The sequence below is a fragment of the Bombina bombina genome, chromosome 7 (genome assembly GCF_027579735.1).
Source record: "Bombina bombina isolate aBomBom1 chromosome 7, aBomBom1.pri, whole genome shotgun sequence".
Classification (NCBI taxonomy): Eukaryota; Metazoa; Chordata; class Amphibia; order Anura; family Bombinatoridae; genus Bombina; species Bombina bombina.
In genome coordinates this window covers 479,111,999-479,130,592 of record NC_069505.1, presented here as the reverse complement: position 1 = coordinate 479,130,592, position 18,594 = coordinate 479,111,999, and the positions used below count along the sequence as shown (strand labels likewise).

At 39.5% G+C, this 18,594-nt stretch overlaps 1 protein-coding gene across 1 annotated transcript; it reads left to right on the top strand.

Annotated features, from left to right (window-relative positions):
* The first annotated feature begins 11,095 nt into the window (after window positions 1-11,095).
* On the top strand, window positions 11,096-12,789 carry LOC128666789 (E3 ubiquitin/ISG15 ligase TRIM25-like). Its single transcript, XM_053721584.1, has one exon. The coding sequence runs from the start codon at window positions 11,108-11,110 to the stop codon at window positions 12,680-12,682; it is 1,575 nt and encodes a 524-aa protein (XP_053577559.1). The 5' UTR covers window positions 11,096-11,107; the 3' UTR covers window positions 12,683-12,789.
* Window positions 12,790-18,594: the final 5,805 nt, after the last annotated feature.

Sequence of the window (18,594 nt, the reverse complement as noted above, 5' to 3'; positions counted from 1 at the left end):
AGAGCTGTTAACTTTTTATTTTAGAATAGGGTAGGGCATTTTTTATTTTGGGGGGCTTTGTTATTTTTGTAGGGGGCTTAGAGTAGGTGTAATTAGTTTAAAACTCTTGTAATCTTTTTCTATTTTTTGTAATGTAGTGTTTGGTTTCTTTGTAATTTAGTTTAGTTGATTTAATTGTAGGTAATTGTAGGTAGTTTAGTTAATTAATTTATTGATAGTGTAGTGTTAGGATTAATTGTAATTTAGGTTAGGATTTATTTTACAGGTAATTTTGTAATTATTTTAACTAGGTAGCTATTAAATAGTGAATAACTATTTAATAGCTATTGTACCTGGTTAAAATAAATACAAAGTTGCCTGTAAAATAAATATAAATCCTAAAATAGCTACAATGTAATTATTATTTATATTGTAGCTATATTAGGGTTTATTTTACAGGTAAGTATTTAGCTTTAAATAGGATTAATTTTTTTAATAAGAAATAATTTATTTAGTTAGAATAAAATTATATTTAACTTAGGGGGGTGTTAGGGTTAGACTTAGCTTTAGGGGTTAATACATTTATTAGAGTAGCGGCGAGGTCCGGTCGGCAGATTAGGGGTTAATACTTGAAGTTAGGTGTCGCAGATGTTAGGGAGGGCAGATTAGGGGTTAATAAAATTTATTATAGGGTTTGCGAGGCGGGAGTGAGGCGGTTTAGGGGTTAATACATTTATTAGAGTAGCGGCGAGGTCCAGTCAGCAGATTAGGGGTTAATAAGTGTAGGTAGGTAGCGGCGACGTTTGGGGGGGCAGATTAAGGGTTAATAAATATTATGTAGGTGTCGGCGGTGTTATGGGCAGCAGATTAGGGGTTTATAGGGATAATGTAGGTGGCGGCGGTGTCCGGTCGGCAGATTAGGGGTTAAAATTTTTTATTAGAGTGGCGGCGATGTGGGGGGACCTCGGTTTAGGGGTACATAGGTAGTTTATGGGTGTTAGTGTACTTTAGAGCACAGTAGTTAAGAGCTTTATAAACCGGCGTTAGCCCATAAAGCTCTAAACTCCTGACTTTTTTCTGCGGCTGGAGTCTTGTCGGTAGAGGCTCTACCGCTCACTTCAGCCAAGACTCTAAATACCAGCGTTAGGAAGATCCCATTGAAAAGATAGGATACGCAATTGGCATAATGGGATCTGCAGTATGGAAAAGTCACGGCTGGAAAGTGAGCGTTAGACCCTTTCCTGCCAGACTCTAAATACCAGCGGGCGGTAAAAAGCAGCGTTAGGAGCCCTTAACGCTGGTTTTGACGGCTAACGCAGAACTCTAAATCTAGGCGTTTGTTTTCTGTCCTTAAGCCAGCATTCCACCCAGTTCACAATTTTTGAATCTAGACCAAGGAGATACAGTTTGTGAATTAGTTTATTGTGTGGGATGGTATCAAATGCTTTGCTGAAATCTAGATATGCTACATCAACTGCTCCACCCTTGACTAATACTTTTGTTACATAATCAAAGAAGTCAATTAGATTAGTCTGACAGACACACTGGTGTTTTTTTTTAAATGTGCCCCAACTGAGCCCAAAAAAAATATGTGTAGTTCCTTTTTAAAAAAAAAAAAAATGTTAACTGCATTACGCAGTATTTTGGGGCTAAAGTTGGTGGGTATGGGGTGTTACAAAAAAAATGGCACTGAAAAGTGTACATTATGGTCTATGGGAACTGTGTGTTCCCAGTAAAAATATATGTATATGCTTATATACATATATATTTATGTAATAATTTGTGTATGTACTTATATATTTATATTTGCTGCCCATCGTTGCACGACTTACCCCCCTTTGCTGCGCTAGTTCTCATGCCGTGCGTGTGCATGAGAACGAGGCTCCCATTAGAGCCTATGGAAGCTCGCTCTTGTGAGCACAAAGCTTCCCTGCAATGCACACTCTTACCCTCACAAACAGACACATTCTTACCCTCACACACACACTTACCCTCACACACACTCTTATCCACACACACACACCCTTACCCACACACACACTCTTACCCTCACACACAGACACACATACACACTCTTACCCACACACACACTCTTACCTACACACACACTCTTACCCACACACACACTCTTACCCTCACACACAGACACACTCTTACCCTCACACACACTCACTCTTACCCACACACACACTCACTCTTACCCACACACACACTCTTACCCACACACACAAACACACAGACACACCCTTACCCACACACACACTATTACCCACACACACACTCTTACCCTCACACACAGACACACATACACACTCTTACCCACACACACACTCTTACCTACACACACACTCTTACCCACACACACACTCTTACCCTCACACACAGACACACTCTTACCCTCACACACACACACTCTTACCCACACACACACTCACTCTTACCCACACACACACTCTTACCCACACACACACACTTACCCTCACACACAGACACACTCTTACCCTCACACACACACACTCTTACCCACACACACACTCTTACCCTCACACACAGACACACTCTTACCCTCACACACACTCACTCTTACCCACACACGCACTCACTCTTACCCACACACACACTCTTACCCACACACACAAACACACAGACACACTCTTACCCACACACACACTCTTACCCACACACACACTATTACCCACACACACACTCTTACTCTCACACATAGAGACACATACACACTCTTACCCTCACACACAGACACACTCTTACCCACACACACACACACACTCTTACCCTCACACACAGACACACTCTTACCCACACACACACACACACTCTTACCCTCACACACAGACACACTCTTACCCTCACACACAGACACACTCTTACCCTCACACTTACCCTCACACACACTCTTACCCTCACACACAGACACACTCTTACCCTCACACACACTCTTACCCACACACACACTCTTACCCACACACTCACACACAGACACACTCTTACCCTCACACACACTCTTACCCTCACACACACTCTTACCCACACACACACACACTCTTACCCACACACACACTCTTACCCTCACACACACACATATACACACTGTTACCCACACACACACTCTTACCCTCACACACAGACACACTCTTACCCTCACACACACTCTTACCCTCACACACACTCTTACCCTCACACACAGACACACTCTTACCCTCCCACACAGACACACATACTCACTGTTACCCTCACACACACTCTTACCCTCACACACACTCTTACCCTCACACACACTCTTACCCTCACATACACACTCTTACCCTCCCACACATACTCACTCTTACTCTCTCTTACACACATACACAGTCTTACCCTCACACTCTTACCCTCACATACACACTCTTACCCTCACACACATAATCACTCTTACTCTCTCTTACACACACTCTCTCTTACACACATACACAGTCTTACCCTCACACTCTTACCCTCACATACACACTCTTACCCTCACACACACTCTTACCCACACACACACTCTTACCCACACACACACTCTTACCCACACACACACTCTTACCCACACACACACTCTTACCCTCACACACACTTTTACCCTCACACACACTCTTACCCACACACACTCTTACCCACACACATTCTTACCCACACACACTCTTACCCACACACACTCTTACCCTCACACACTCTTACCCTCACACACACATACACACTCTTACCCTCACACACAGACACACTCTTACCCTCACACACACAATTACCCACACACACACACATACAAACTCTAACCCTCACACACACACACATACACACTCTAACCCTCACACACACATGCACACTCTTACCCTCACACTCCCCTTTTTTTTACAGGATATAAAGAGGTATCAAATCTTTAACATGTAACATAGTTCTTTTGCGTGATTAGTGACTAGTTTCCTGAATAAAAAAAGTTGTTTGACTAAAATGTTTTCCATTTCCTATATGTAATTTTCATTATACTTTCTGTTATAGGTAAACCAAAATAACTTTTGTATCTAACCCTAAAACTTTAACAATGTTAGTTCCTAACCTTTGTATGTTTAGCCTCCAATAACTAACAAGTAACATAATTGACAATAGTTAGAAAATAGACTTGAAAAGTATGTTTATCTGACACTTTTACAGACAAGAACCAATCAAAATAGTTTAATATGTGAGAGTGAATAAGGGGGGTAAACTATAACCCATGCATAATCCTAATTTTAATATTGTTTGCAAGAACAAAATTTAACCACCTTTACAAACAGTATATATGTACATGTACATATACCTGTGTTTACTATTGTTTGCTTATACCAGAGTGAATAATCAAGATACATAGATAAATATATAAGCATTCACACTTTATCAAATTCAGACACTCAAGATAAAGTAACTAGAATAACCATAATGGTGAATGTACAGAGAGCCAGGCAGGTCTGACAAGGAACAACTAGCAACCTAATTGTAAAAGGGATTGCAATAGAGTATAAGAAGTCTAGCTCTGCAAAAAAAGGAAAATCTATAGAGACTCTGCAAAACTTAATGGAAAATAAATCCCTAATCTATAAATAAATTACCAATAGCTCTTAAAAGGGCCTTTTGCATGGCATTGCCCTAAGCTCTTTTGCAAAAAAAATAAAGAAGTTACCCCCTAACATTACACCCTAACATTACAACCCCCCAAAATAAAAAAAACCTAAGTTAAAAAAACCTAATCTACTGTAATGCTCGTGGGATATTTCCCTATAAGACCAATCCTGAGAGAAAGCCGAGGCGTTCTACCGGTGAAATGCGTTGAGTCTATTGGCCCTGACGAGCATCCGTAGGAGAGTGTTTGGACTTACGTTAGCTGGATCACATGTGCCGCAAGCCGGGAGCTTCAAACAGAACTGTTAGGCTTTTTCTGAGCAAGGACGCTGATTGACCAGACACGGACTACACTATCTCCTGTTACCTTAGGATCTGTGATTTGGGGCTTGTTGTTTCATCCATCTAGTAAGTGCAATATTACTAGCGTGCTGTGCATTTTATCCAATAAATACTACCTTGAATCGAGGACTGCGCTGTCTCCCTTTCTATCTTGCAGTAATCCTGGCCAGTAATCTTCTTATCCCAGCGTCAAGTGGCAAGATAAGGAAATACCCAGAACAAAAAATATAAAGAAGTAAATTAGGAGGCAATACAATACTCACAAAAGAGACGAGGGGATCATGGAATGGTCCCAGGCAGTGCAGGGTTAAACACCAGAGAGACAGGCCTAGCCTTCACGGTACCAAAAGGGGTTAAACAGAGAATGGTCAGAGGGAGGCAGAGATCAATACCAGGCAGACAGTCCAATCCTTCACGGTACCAAAGGGTTAAAGCAGAGAGGGGTCAGTAACAAGCAGAGTCCAGCAACAATTAGGCAATCCAAGGTATCAGCAGTTCATGGGGTAAAACAGGAGAGTAGTCGGTACAAGCAGAGTCCAGCAACAATTAGGCAATCCAAGGTATCAGCAGTTCAGGGGTTAAACAGGAGCGTATTCAGAGGTAAGCATAGTTCAGCAACAGTTAGACAATCAATAGTAATACAGCAGTTAAGGAGAATAGCACCCAGGTAGCACATAACAACCAATAAATGTGCAATTCAAGAAAGCAATGATGTTACTTACATAGGCACAGATTTGCACCAAGGAGGACTCACAGCTGATCTGACTGGCATCTGAAAGGACATGGCATGAGGTGATGATGTCATCGCTGCGCGCCCACATCAACCTGCCGCGTCCATGGCAACAGTCATGGCAACGGAGTAGAGAAGAGTATGGGGTGCCTGACATCTACCCATTGCCCGAAAAGGGCATTTGTATGTGCATTACCCTTAAAAGGGAATTCAGCTCTTTTTCTGCCCATTAAAATAAAAAAAGCCCTAATCTTAAAAAAAAAAAAAACACCCCAAAAATAAAAAACCCTAACACTAACCCCAAAATTGGTACTCACCATTGATGAAGTGCGTTGATCCGTCTTCATCTCGACGGCTCCATCTTCATCCATCGCGGGACCATATTCTTCACTCTTCATCCTAGCCGCGGGTCCATCTTATATCTTCATTCTGGTGGCGGAGACGTGGAGGCAGAGGTCATCTGCGACACAGAGGTCCTCTTCATGCGGTCTCTGCAGCACACTGAAGATGGAATGCAAGGTACCTCTTTTATATGGGAGTACCTTTGCATTTCTATTGGCTGAAAATTTCAAATCAGTCAATAGGATGAGAGTTGCTTACATCCTATTGGCTGATTTGACTTTGATTCTTCATACTCATCATACTTAAAAAGCTGAATGATCAGTGAAACGTACGTCAGAGGTTTATGTTGCACATATTCGTGACATCACCGGAGGTGGGACTTACTGGTACACAGTTTAGCTCCATTATCAGTAGTGATGCTCTTAGGGAGAGTGAGCATTTGATTTTGCCATAGACCAGACTATGTGGTGAACTTGTCCTTACATATACCTCTGTGAATGTTCTGTGTTGTGCATTTTTTAAAATTTGTAATAAATTTCATACATTTTTAATCATCCGTTATCCACTGACATACTTACCATGGGGGTGTGTGATTAACATATGTCTACATCCTGAGAGCTCAGTTATAGCTCTTTTAAATTCAAGTAGGTTTCTATATAGCCATAGTAATTGAAGATACAATACTCCACTATACAAATTTTCCTTCTTCCTGAGGTGAACAAATTCTTTGCAGAGTTTCTGGGGAAGCAGCACCTTTAATATCTGTTTATATCCTGAGAGCTCAGTTATAGCTCTTTTGAATGTGAGTAAGGTCACTACAAATTCTATCCATTACTTAATTAAAGAGTTACGCTTTGTTTACCTTCTTTCTTTGAGGTTACATTGTGCAGATTCTGTGGCCTCTATTTATTAAGCTGTCTACTTACCTGCATTCGACGACCCCAATACACTTGCCTAAGTTCACCTAACATCACTGCCACGGACCTGAATACGCTCTCCAAAATTATCAAAAAAGCTGTCAAAAAGCTGCGCACCAAGTACGGAGCGATGAGCAGCGGACTGTGTTATTTATCAGTCATCGATCTGGCTGCTCTTCAGCTTTTTCCCAGCTTTATTGATACCCCTGTCACTAAGCACCCACACTATACTATACTGTTATACCCCCTATACCGGCGCCCCCGGAGCCCCCCGCACCTAAATAAAGTTATTAACCCCTAAACCGCCACTCCCGGACCCCGCCGCACCTACATAAAGTTATTAACCCCTAAACCGCCGCTCCTGGAGCCCACCGCCACCTACATTATACATATTAACCCCTAATCTGCTGCCCCTATACCGCCGCCACCTACATAAACTTATTAACCCCTATCCTGCTGCTCCCGGACCCCGCCGCAACTAAATAAAATGTTTAACCCCTAAACCGCTGCTCCCGGAGCCCACCGCCACCTACATTACATTTATTAACCCCTAATCTGCCCCCCCTACACCGCCACCACCTACATTAAACTTATTAACCCCTATCCTGCCCCCCCCTACACCGCCGCCACTATATTAAAGTTATTAACCCCTAAACCTAAGTCTAACCCTAACCCTAACACCCCCCTAACATATAAATAAATATTACTATTATTAACTAAATTATTCCTTTAAAACTAAATACTTACCTATAAAATAAACCCTAAGATAGCTACAATATAACTAATAATTACATTGTAGCAATTTTAGGATTTATTTTTATTTTACAGGCAAGTTTGTATTTATTTTAACTAGGTAGAATAGTTATTAAATAGTTATTAACTATTTAATAACTACCTAGTTAAAATAAATACAAAAGTACCTGTAAAATAAATCCTAACCTAAGTTACAATTACACCTAACACTACACTATAAATAAATAAATTAAATAAAATTAACTAAAGTACAAAAAAAAACACTAACTTACAGAAAATAAAAAATAAATTACAAGAATTTTAAACTAATTACACCTAATCTAAGCCCCCTAATAAAATAAAAAATCCCCCCCAAATAATAAAATTCCCTACCCTATACTAAATTACAAATAGCCCTTAAAAGGGCTTTTTGCGGGGCATTGCCCCAAAGTAATCAGCTCTTTTACCTGTAAAAAAAGAAATACAACCCCTCAACATTAAAACCCACCACCCACACACCCAACCCTACTCTAAAACCCACCCAAACCCCCCTTAAAAAAAACTAACACTATTCCCCTGAAGATCACCCTACCTTGAGCCGCCTTCACCCAACCGGGCCGAAGTCTTCATCCAATCCAGCCAGAAGAGGCCCTCCTGACGGGCAGAAGTCTTCATCAAGGCGGCATCTTCTATCTTCTTCCATCCGACGAGGAGCGGCTCCATCTTGAAGACATCCGACGCGGAACATCCATCCATCCCGACGACTACTCGACGAATGACAGTTCCTTTAAATGACGTCATCCAAGATGGCGTCCCTTGAATTCCGATTGGCTGATAGGATTCTATGAGCCAATCGGAAATTAAGGTAGGAAAAATACGATTGGTTGATGCAATCAGCCAATCGGATTGAAGTTCAATCCGATTGGCTGATCCAATCAGCCAATAGGATTGACCTTGCATTCTATTGGCTGATCGGAACAGCCTATTTAATAACTATTCTACCTAGTTAAAATAAATACAAACTTGCCTGTAAAATAAAAATAAATCCTAAAATAGCTACAATGTATCTATTAGTTATATTGTAGCTATCTTAGGGTTTATTGTATAGGTAAGTATTTTGTTTTAAATAGGAATAATTAAGTAAATAATAGTAATATTTATTTAGATGTATTTAAATTATATTTAAGTTAGGGGGGTGTTAGGGTTAGGGTTAGACTTAAATTTAGGGGTTAATAAGTTTAATATAGTGGCGGCGGTGTAGGGGGGGGCAGGATAGGGGTTAATATGTATAATGTAGGGGGGGGGTGGGCTCCGGGAGCGGTGGATTAGGGGTTAAACATTTTATTTAGTTGCGGCGGGGTCCGGGAGCGGCGGTTTAGGGGTTGATAAGTTTCCTGTAGATAGCGGAGGTGTAGGGGGGGGCAGATTAGAGGTGTTTAGACTCGGGGTACATGTTAGGGTGTTAGGTGCAGACATTTCCCATAGGAATCAATGGGATATCGGGCAGCAGCGAACATGAGCTTTCGCTGCTGTCAGACTCCCATTGATTCCTATGGGATCCGCCACCTCCAGGGCGGCGGACTGAAAACCAGGTACGCTGGGCCGGAATAGTGGCGAGCATACCTGGTCTTTCTTTGATAACTTCCAAAAGTAGTCAGATTGTGCCGAACTTGCATTCGGAACATCTTTAGTGACATAAGCATCGATCTGTGTTGGACTGAGTCCGGCGGATCGTATGTTACATCACTATATTCTACTTTTGCCAGTATGTAGGGCTTGATAACTACGGCGAATCAGCCTCGCCACAAATACGCTGCGGAATTCCAGCATATTTGCGGTTGATGGCTTGATAACTAGAGGCCTGTGTGTCAAATTGCTAAATTTGGACTATATCCTTTCAATTTTAATACACAGTGTTATATTGTTACACTTTTTATTCCTTGTATCTTTTTTCTTTATTGTAAAGTTTATCACTGCAGAGTGAAAGTAACACATGTTTGCATATTGTCACTAGTTGAGGTAGTTTGTTCCAGTAAATCAAGGAAATGAAAACAAGAAGTTCTTTGTTCATTATCAATTGCGCAATCAGGCTTCAGCAACAATGGGTTACAATTTAACATATTAAAGGGATAGTAAACATCAAAAATGTTATTGTATAAAAAGATAGATAATCCCTTTATTTACCATTCCTCAGTTTTGCATAACCAACACCGTTATAGAAATATACTTTTTACCTCTGTAATTACCTTGTATATAAACTTCTGCAGACTGCCTCCGTATCTCAGATCTTTTGACAGACTTGCATTTCAGGCAATTAGTGTTGACTCTTAAATAACTTCACGTGCATGAGTACAGTGTTATTTATATGAAACACATGAACTAACACCCTTTAGCTGTGAAAAACTGTCAAATGCAGAGGCGGCCTTTCAGGGGCTTATAAATTAGCATATGAGCCTACGTAGGTTTAGCTTTCAACTAAGAATAGCTGGAGAACAAAGCAAAATTGATGATAAAAGTACATTAGAAAGTTGTTTAAAATTGCATGTCCTATCTAAATCATGCAAGTTTAATTTAGACTTTACTGTCCCTTTAACTGCAAAGTAGTGACTAGGCCAGAGACAACCCTAGAGGCGTGCTGATGAGCAAATCATTAATGTAGCAACCTCAAACAGCAAATGTGCCAGCAGCTATCAGATTACACAGAGAAGGTGGGTGCTCCCTTACTGAGGGACACATAGACCTGTAACTTCAGCTCTACCATAACGCACATTTTTTCAGGATAAGTTGATGTTGCATAAGATGTATAATCCATAAATACATACAGTACTGCTTAAAGGGACAGTCAAGTTCAAAATAAACTTCCATGATTCAGTCAAGGCATGTAATTTAAAAAAACTTTCCAATTTACTTTTATCACCAATTTTGCTTTGTTCTCTTGGTATTCTTAGCTAAACCTAGGTAGGCTCATATACTAATTTCTTAGACCTTGAAGGCAGCCTCTTATTTAAATGCATTTTGACATTTATTTTTTTGCCAATAGAGGACCTTAGTTCATGTGTGTCATATAGATAACATTGTGCTCATGCACGTGGAGTTACCTAGGAGTCAGCACTGATTGACTAAAATGCAAGTCTGTCAAAAGAACTGAAATAAGGGGGCAGTCTGCAGAGGCTTAGATACAAGATTATCACAGAGGTAAAAAAGTGTTTTACTATAACTGTGTTGGTTATGAAAAACTGGGGAATAGGTAATAAAGGGATTATCTACCTTTTTAAACAACAAAAATCCTGGTGTTGACTGTCCCTTTAACACACTGCATACGTTAGTCAGGAATCTACAGGGTTAACAAGGAAGCTGTCAGTAAAAATCATATCACATCCTGTGTATAATAAGAAGTGACTTCTAGTTTCATTTCTTGTCACTAGATACAAACATGGCATCTGCTGATCTGAAAGAGGAGCTAACCTGTTCCATCTGCCTGAGCATTTATACAGATCCTGTAACTCTCAGCTGTGGCCATAACTTCTGCAGGGGATGTATTGAGATTGTGCTGGGTACCCAGGAAAAATGTGCATGCTATACCTGTCCTGAGTGTAGGGAAAATTTCAGTAACAGACCTAGACTGCAAAGAAACCTGAAGCTGCATAATATAGTAGCTACTATTCTTCTAAGTCAAAAAGACCAAAATAATATGGGGATCTTCTGCACTTACTGTGTTCACTCTCCTGTACCTGCTGCTAAATCCTGTATGCTGTGTGAGGCTTCTCTGTGTGATGCCCACCTGAAGGTACACAGCAAGTCTGAGGAACACGTCTTAACTGAACCCACCACTTCCTGGGGTAACAGAAAATGTTCCAAACACAAGAAGCTCCTGGAATATTACTGCACTGAGGATGCTGCCTGTATCTGTGTGTCCTGCTCCCTGGCAGGAGAGCATAGGGGACACCAGGTGGAGCTGCTGAATGAGGCTTCTGAGAAGAAGAAAAAGAAACTGAGAAATGTTCTGCAGAAACTGACCACAAAGAGAGAGAAGACTGAGAAAAGAGTCCAGAGTCTGCAGGAGCACAGGAGAGGGGTGCAAGAGAAAGCAGCTGGTGTAACAGAGCGACTCACTGCCCTGATTAGGGACATCAGGAAACAGCTGGAAGACCTAGAGAAGCGAGTCCTGAGTGACATCACCCGGCAGCAGGAGCAGGTTTTACTCCCAATCTCTGATCTGATCCAGCAGCTGGAGAAAGAGAAGGACGAGCTGACCAGGAAGATTTGTCACATTGAGGAGCTGTGCAACATGACTGACTCATTAACTGTCCTACAAGAACAGGAATCACACAGAGATGACTTTTGTGGTGCTGAGAAGGGAGATCATGAGGTCACACAGAGAGGTGATAAACAGGTTCCTGCTGGGGGGGATTTGGATGAGGGTCTGATCTCAGAAACCTTATACAGAGGTTTAGCTGATATTGTGACTGATGTAAAGAAAGGGCTCTATGAGCAGGTGACATCAGATATAATACTGGATATAAATACAGCTCATATTAATGCTATTGTGTCAGGTGACCAAAAAACTGTATCTTATACAGATATAGACCAGCAGCGACCAGATACACCAGAGAGATTTACAAAATATGTTCAGGTATTAAGTACCAGGAGCTTTTCCTCAGGACAGCATTACTGGGATGTGAAAACAAGTCATTCAGGGCACTGGTGCGTAGGGGTGTGTTATCCCAGCATTGTGAGGACAGGAGATAATTCAGGGATAGGAGATAATGACAAGTCCTGGTGCGTTGATTGTGGTCATTTTCTGCTACATAATACAATAGAAACCTCAATAGATCCCCCTCTATCATGTGACAGAGTCAGAATATTACTGGACTATGAGGCTGGACGTCTGTCCTTTTATGAGCTGTGTGACCCCATCAGACACTTACACACCTACACTGAGACCTTTACTGAGCCTCTTCATGCTGCATTCTATGTATTTAATGCCTGGGTGAGAGTAATGAGCTAGATACACTGACCATAATAATAATGCTGCTACCTGTGAGCCAGTGATGTTAGTGTATTGTGCACATTTTATATGAACTGTACATGAAATAAAATACTTGTGTATAAAAATGTAATCTTCTTGTATTATTATAGGCAACTGTATATCAGTGACATGTGGTGAAGTCAGAGGCTGGTGAGGCACTGGTTATGAGCCACCAAAAAACACAGACAGTAAGGCTAGTCACAACCATATTGTTAGAATAACGTGTTTTGCACATTTTGTTAAAGCCAGTTAGGTAAAGATATGTAGCCTTGATAAGTCAGCAGGGTAGTAAATTGTGAATTCTCAGAGCTAAATTACATGAAAATTGAAAAAATAGACACAAAAAACAAACATCTTTGCTTATTATTCAGATTGAGCATGCAATGTTAAACAACTTTCCAATATATTTTTGAACATTTGCGTCTTTCTCTTAGTATCATTTGTTGAAGAAACATAAATGCAGTACTGGGAGCTGGCTGAACACATCAAGTAAGCCAAAGACAAGAGCTACATATGTGCAGCCACCAATCACCAGCTGCTCCCAGTAGTGCATTGCTGCTCCATAGCCTACCTAGGTAAGCTTTTCAACAAAGGATACTGAAAGAAAAAAGCAAATGAGATAACAGAAGTAAAATGTAAAGTTGTTCAATATTGTATGTTCTATGTGAAACATGAAATAAATATTTTGTGTTTATTGCGCCTTTAACATTTTAAAACACATTAACATCCTTTTTACTGCAGCTATTCTCCAGTAATCAAACTCCACCCACCATTTACCTTATTTGAAGAAGCCAATCTGGGCTTTATTCCCCAGACAACAAGGCCACTGTCATAAAGTTCCTAAAGAGTTTTGCAGGTGTTATCCACTAAAGCCAATTAGGGACAGATGTGTAGCAGATTTAGCCTTGAGAAGTCAGCAAGCTGCATTTCATGTTCTGATAATTAGACATTGCTCAACTTTCAGTGCTAAATTACATGATAAAGGGAGCAAAATAAATACTGAAAATATATTGCAAATTCATTCATTATTCATAACTAAATGCTTTATTAAAAAAAATCTCAAGGTTTTTTCCAAGGGAAATGGGACAGGAATGGTAAATAGTTACACTGTGGTTCAAAGCGGACACAAAAATCTACAGTAAAAAAGAAAATAATCCTGTTTCAATAATAATAATAATAAAACAGTTTTATAACTTTCAGCCAAGCATTTATTGATAAATTATGAAGTCCAGAGGCAGCCTTAGAGTTAAAGGGACATAAAACCCAAAAATGTTATTTCATGATTTCATGATTTAGAAGATATAGCAAACAGTTTTAAACAACTTTCAAATGTACATCTATTATCTAATTTGCTTCCTACTCCTGGTATGCTTTGTTGAAAAGCATACCTAGGTAGCCTCAGGTGGTTGCACACTCAGTTGTCTTGTCATTGGCTGATTGCTGGTCCATCAATAAAGGTTGCCAAGAGAATGAGGCAAAGTTGATAAAAGAAGTAAATTGGAAAGTTGTTCAAAACTGTGTGCTCTGTCTGAATAATGAAAGAAACATTTTTGGTTTCATGTCCCTTTAGTGAAGCATTAAGCAAAGAAAAATTGTGAGGTCCCTGAAGCACAGATGAAAATATGCAAACAATAACCCAATAAATAGTTTTTGTATGGCTGCATATCCTATTTTATAGGCAAGCACTGACAAATGTCATACAGTTCTGTCACATAACATTTTATAGGCAAGCACTGACAAATGTCATACAGTTCTGTCACATAACATTTTATAGGCAACCACTGACAAATGTCATACAGTTCTGTCACATAACATTTTATAGGCAAGCACTGACAAATGTCATACAGTTCTGGCACATAACATTTTATAGGCAAGCACTGACTCATGTCATACAGTTCTGGCACATAACATTTTATAGGCAAGCACTGACAAATGTCATACAGTTCTGTCACATAACATTTTATAGGCAAGCACTGACAAATGTCATACAGTTCTGGCTCATATCATTTTATAGGCAAGCACTGACAAATGTCATACAGTTCTGTCACATAACATTTTATAGGCAAGCACTGACAAATGTCATACAGTTCTGGCTCATATCATTTTATAGGCAAGCACTGACAAATGTCATACAGTTCTGGCACATAACATTTTATAGGCAAGCACTGACAAATGTCATACAGTTCTGGCACATAACATTTTATAGGCAAGCACTGACAAATGTCATACAGTTCTGGCACATAACATTTTATAGGCAAGCACTGACAAATATCATACAGTTCTGGCACATAACATTTTATAGGCAAGCACTGACAAATGTCATACCGTTCTGTCACATAACATTTTATAGGCAAGCACTGACAAATGTCATACAGTTCTGGCTCATATCATTTTATAGGGAATCACTGACAAATGTCATACAGTTCTGTCACATAACATTTTATAGGCAAGCACTGACAAATGTCACACAGTTCTGGCACATAACATTTTATAGGGAATCACTGACAAATGACATACAGTTCTGGCACATAACATTTTATAGGCAAGCACTGACAAATGTCATACAGTTCTGGCACATAACATGTTATAGGCAAGCACTGACAAATGTCATACAGTTCTGGCACATAACATTTTATAGGCAAGCACTGACAAATGTCATACAGTTCTGGCACATAACATTTTATAGGCAAGCACTGACAAATGTCATACAGTTCTGGCTAATAACATTTTATAGGCAAGCACTGACAAATGTCATACAGTTCTGTCACATAACATTTTATAGGCAAGCACTGACAAATGTCATACAGTTCTGGCTCATATCATTTTATAGGCAAGCACTGACAAATGTCATACAATTCTGGCACATAACATTTTATAGGCAAGCACTGACAAATGTCATACAGTTCTGTCACATAACATTTTATAGGCAAGCACTGACAAATGTCATACAGTTCTGGCTCATATCATTTTATAGGCAAGCACTGACAAATGTCATACAATTCTGGCACATAACATTTTATAGGCAAGCACTGACAAATGTCATACAGTTCTGTCACATAACATTTTATAGGGAATCACTGACAAATGTCATACAGTTCTGTCACATAACATTTTATAGGCAAGCACTGACAAATGTCATACAGTTCTGTCACATAACATGTTATAGGCAAGCACTGACAAATGTCATACAGTTCTGGCTCATCACATTTTATAGGCAAGCACTGACAAATGTCATACAGTTCTGTCACATAACATTTTATAGGCAAGCACTGACAAATGTCATACAGTTCTGGCACATAACATTTTATAGGCAAGCACTTACAAATGTCATACAGTTCTGGCACATAACATTTTATAGGCAAGCACTGACAAATGTCATACAGTTCTGGCACATAACATGTTATAGGCAAGCACTGACAAATGTCATACAGTTCTGTCACTTAACATGTTATAGGCAAGCACTGACAAATGTCATACAGTTCTGGCACATAACATTTTATAGGCAAGCACTGACAAATGTCATACAGTTCTGTCACATAACATTTTATAGGCAAGCACTGACAAATGTCATACAGTTCTGGCACATAACATTTTATAGCCAAGCACTGACAAATGTCATACAGTTCTGGCACATAACATTTTATAGGCAAGCACTGACAAATGTCATACAGTTCTGTCACATAACATGTTATAGGTAAGCACTGACAAATGTCATACAGTTCTGGCTCATATCATTTTATAGGCAAGCACTGACAAATGTCATACAATTCTGGCACATAACATTTTATAGGCAAGCACTGACAAATGTCATACAGTTCTGTCACATAACATTTTATAGGGAATCACTGACAAATGTCATACAGTTCTGTCACATAACATGTTATAGGCAAGCACTGACAAATGTCATACAGTTCTGTCACATAACATTTTATAGGCAAACACTGACAAATGTCATACAGTTCTGTCACATAACATTTTATAGGCAAACACTGACAAATGTCATACAGTTCTGGCTAATAACATTTTATAGGCAAGCACTGACAAATGTCATACAGTTCTGGCACATAACATTTTATAGGCAAACACTGACAAATGTCATACAGTTCTGGCACATAACATTTTAGAGGCAAGCACTGACAAATGTCATACAGTTCTGGCACATAACATTTTATAGGCAAGCACTGACAAATGTCATACAGTTCTGGCTCATAACAGTTTATAGGCAAGCACTGACAAATGTCATACAGTTCTGTCACATAACATTTTATAGGCAAGCACTGACAAATGTCATACAGTTCTGGCACATAACATTTTATAGGCAAGCACTGACAAATGTCATACAGTTCTGGCTAATAACATTTTAGAGGCAAGCACTGACAAATGTCATACAGTTCTGGCTAATAACATTTTATAGGCAAGCACTGACAAATGTCATACAGTTCTGGCTCATAACAGTTTATAGGCAAGCACTGACAAATGTCATACAGTTCTGGCACACAACATTTTATAGGCAAGCACTGACAAATGTCATACAGTTCTGTCACATAACATTTTATAGGCAAGCACTGACAAATGTCATACAGTTCTGGCACATAACATTTTATAGGCAAGCACTGACAAATGTCATACAGTTCTGTCACATAACATTTTAGAGGCAAGCACTGACAAATGTCATACAGTTGTGGCTAATAACATTTTATAGGCAAGCACTGACAAATGTCATACAGTTCTGGCTAATAACATTTTATAGGGAATCACTGACAAATGTCATACAGTTCTGGCACATAACATTTTATAGGCAAGCACTGACAAATGTCATACAGTTCTGGCACATAACATGTTATAGGCAAGCACTGACAAATGTCATACAGTTCTGTCACATAACATTTTATAGGCAAGCACTGACAAATGTCATACAGTTCTGGCACATAACATTTTATAGGCAAGCACTGACAAATATCATACAGTTCTGGCACATAACATTTTATAGGCAAGCACTGACAAATGTCATACAGTTCTGGCACATAACATTTTATAGGCAAGCACTGACAAATGTCATACAGTTCTGTCACATAACATTTTATAGGCAAGCACTGACAAATGTCATACAGTTCTGGCACATAACATTTTATAGGCAAGCACTGACAAATGTCATACAGTTCTGGCACATAACATTTTATAGGCAAGCACTGACAAATGTCATACAGTTCTGGCACATAACATTTTATAGGCAAGCACTGACAAATGTCATACAGTTCTGGCTCATAACATTTTATAGGCAAGCACTGACAAATGTCATACAGTTCTGGCACATAACATTTTATAGGCAAGCACTGACAAATGTCATACAGTTCTGGCACATAACATTTTATAGGCAAGCACTGACAAATGTCATACAGTTCTGTCACATAACATTTTATAGGCAAGCACTGACAAATGTCATACAGTTCTGGCACATAACATTTTATAGGCAAGCACTGACAAATGTCATACAGTTCTGTCACATAACATTTTATAGGCAAGCACTGACAAATGTCATACAGTTCTGGCTCATAACATTTTATAGGCAAGCACTGACAAATGTCATACAGTTCTGGCACATAACATTTTATAGGCAAGCACTGACAAATGTCATACAGTTCTGTCACATAACATTTTATAGGCAAGCACTGACAAATGTCATACAGTTCTGGCACATAACATTTTATAGGCAAGCACTGACAAATGTCATACAGTTCTGTCACATAACATTTTATAGGCAAGCACTGACAAATGTCATACAGTTCTGGCACATAACATTTTATAGGCAAGCACTGACAAATGTCATACAGTTCTGTCACATAACATTTTATAGGCAAGCACTGACAAATGTCATACAGTTCTGGCTCATA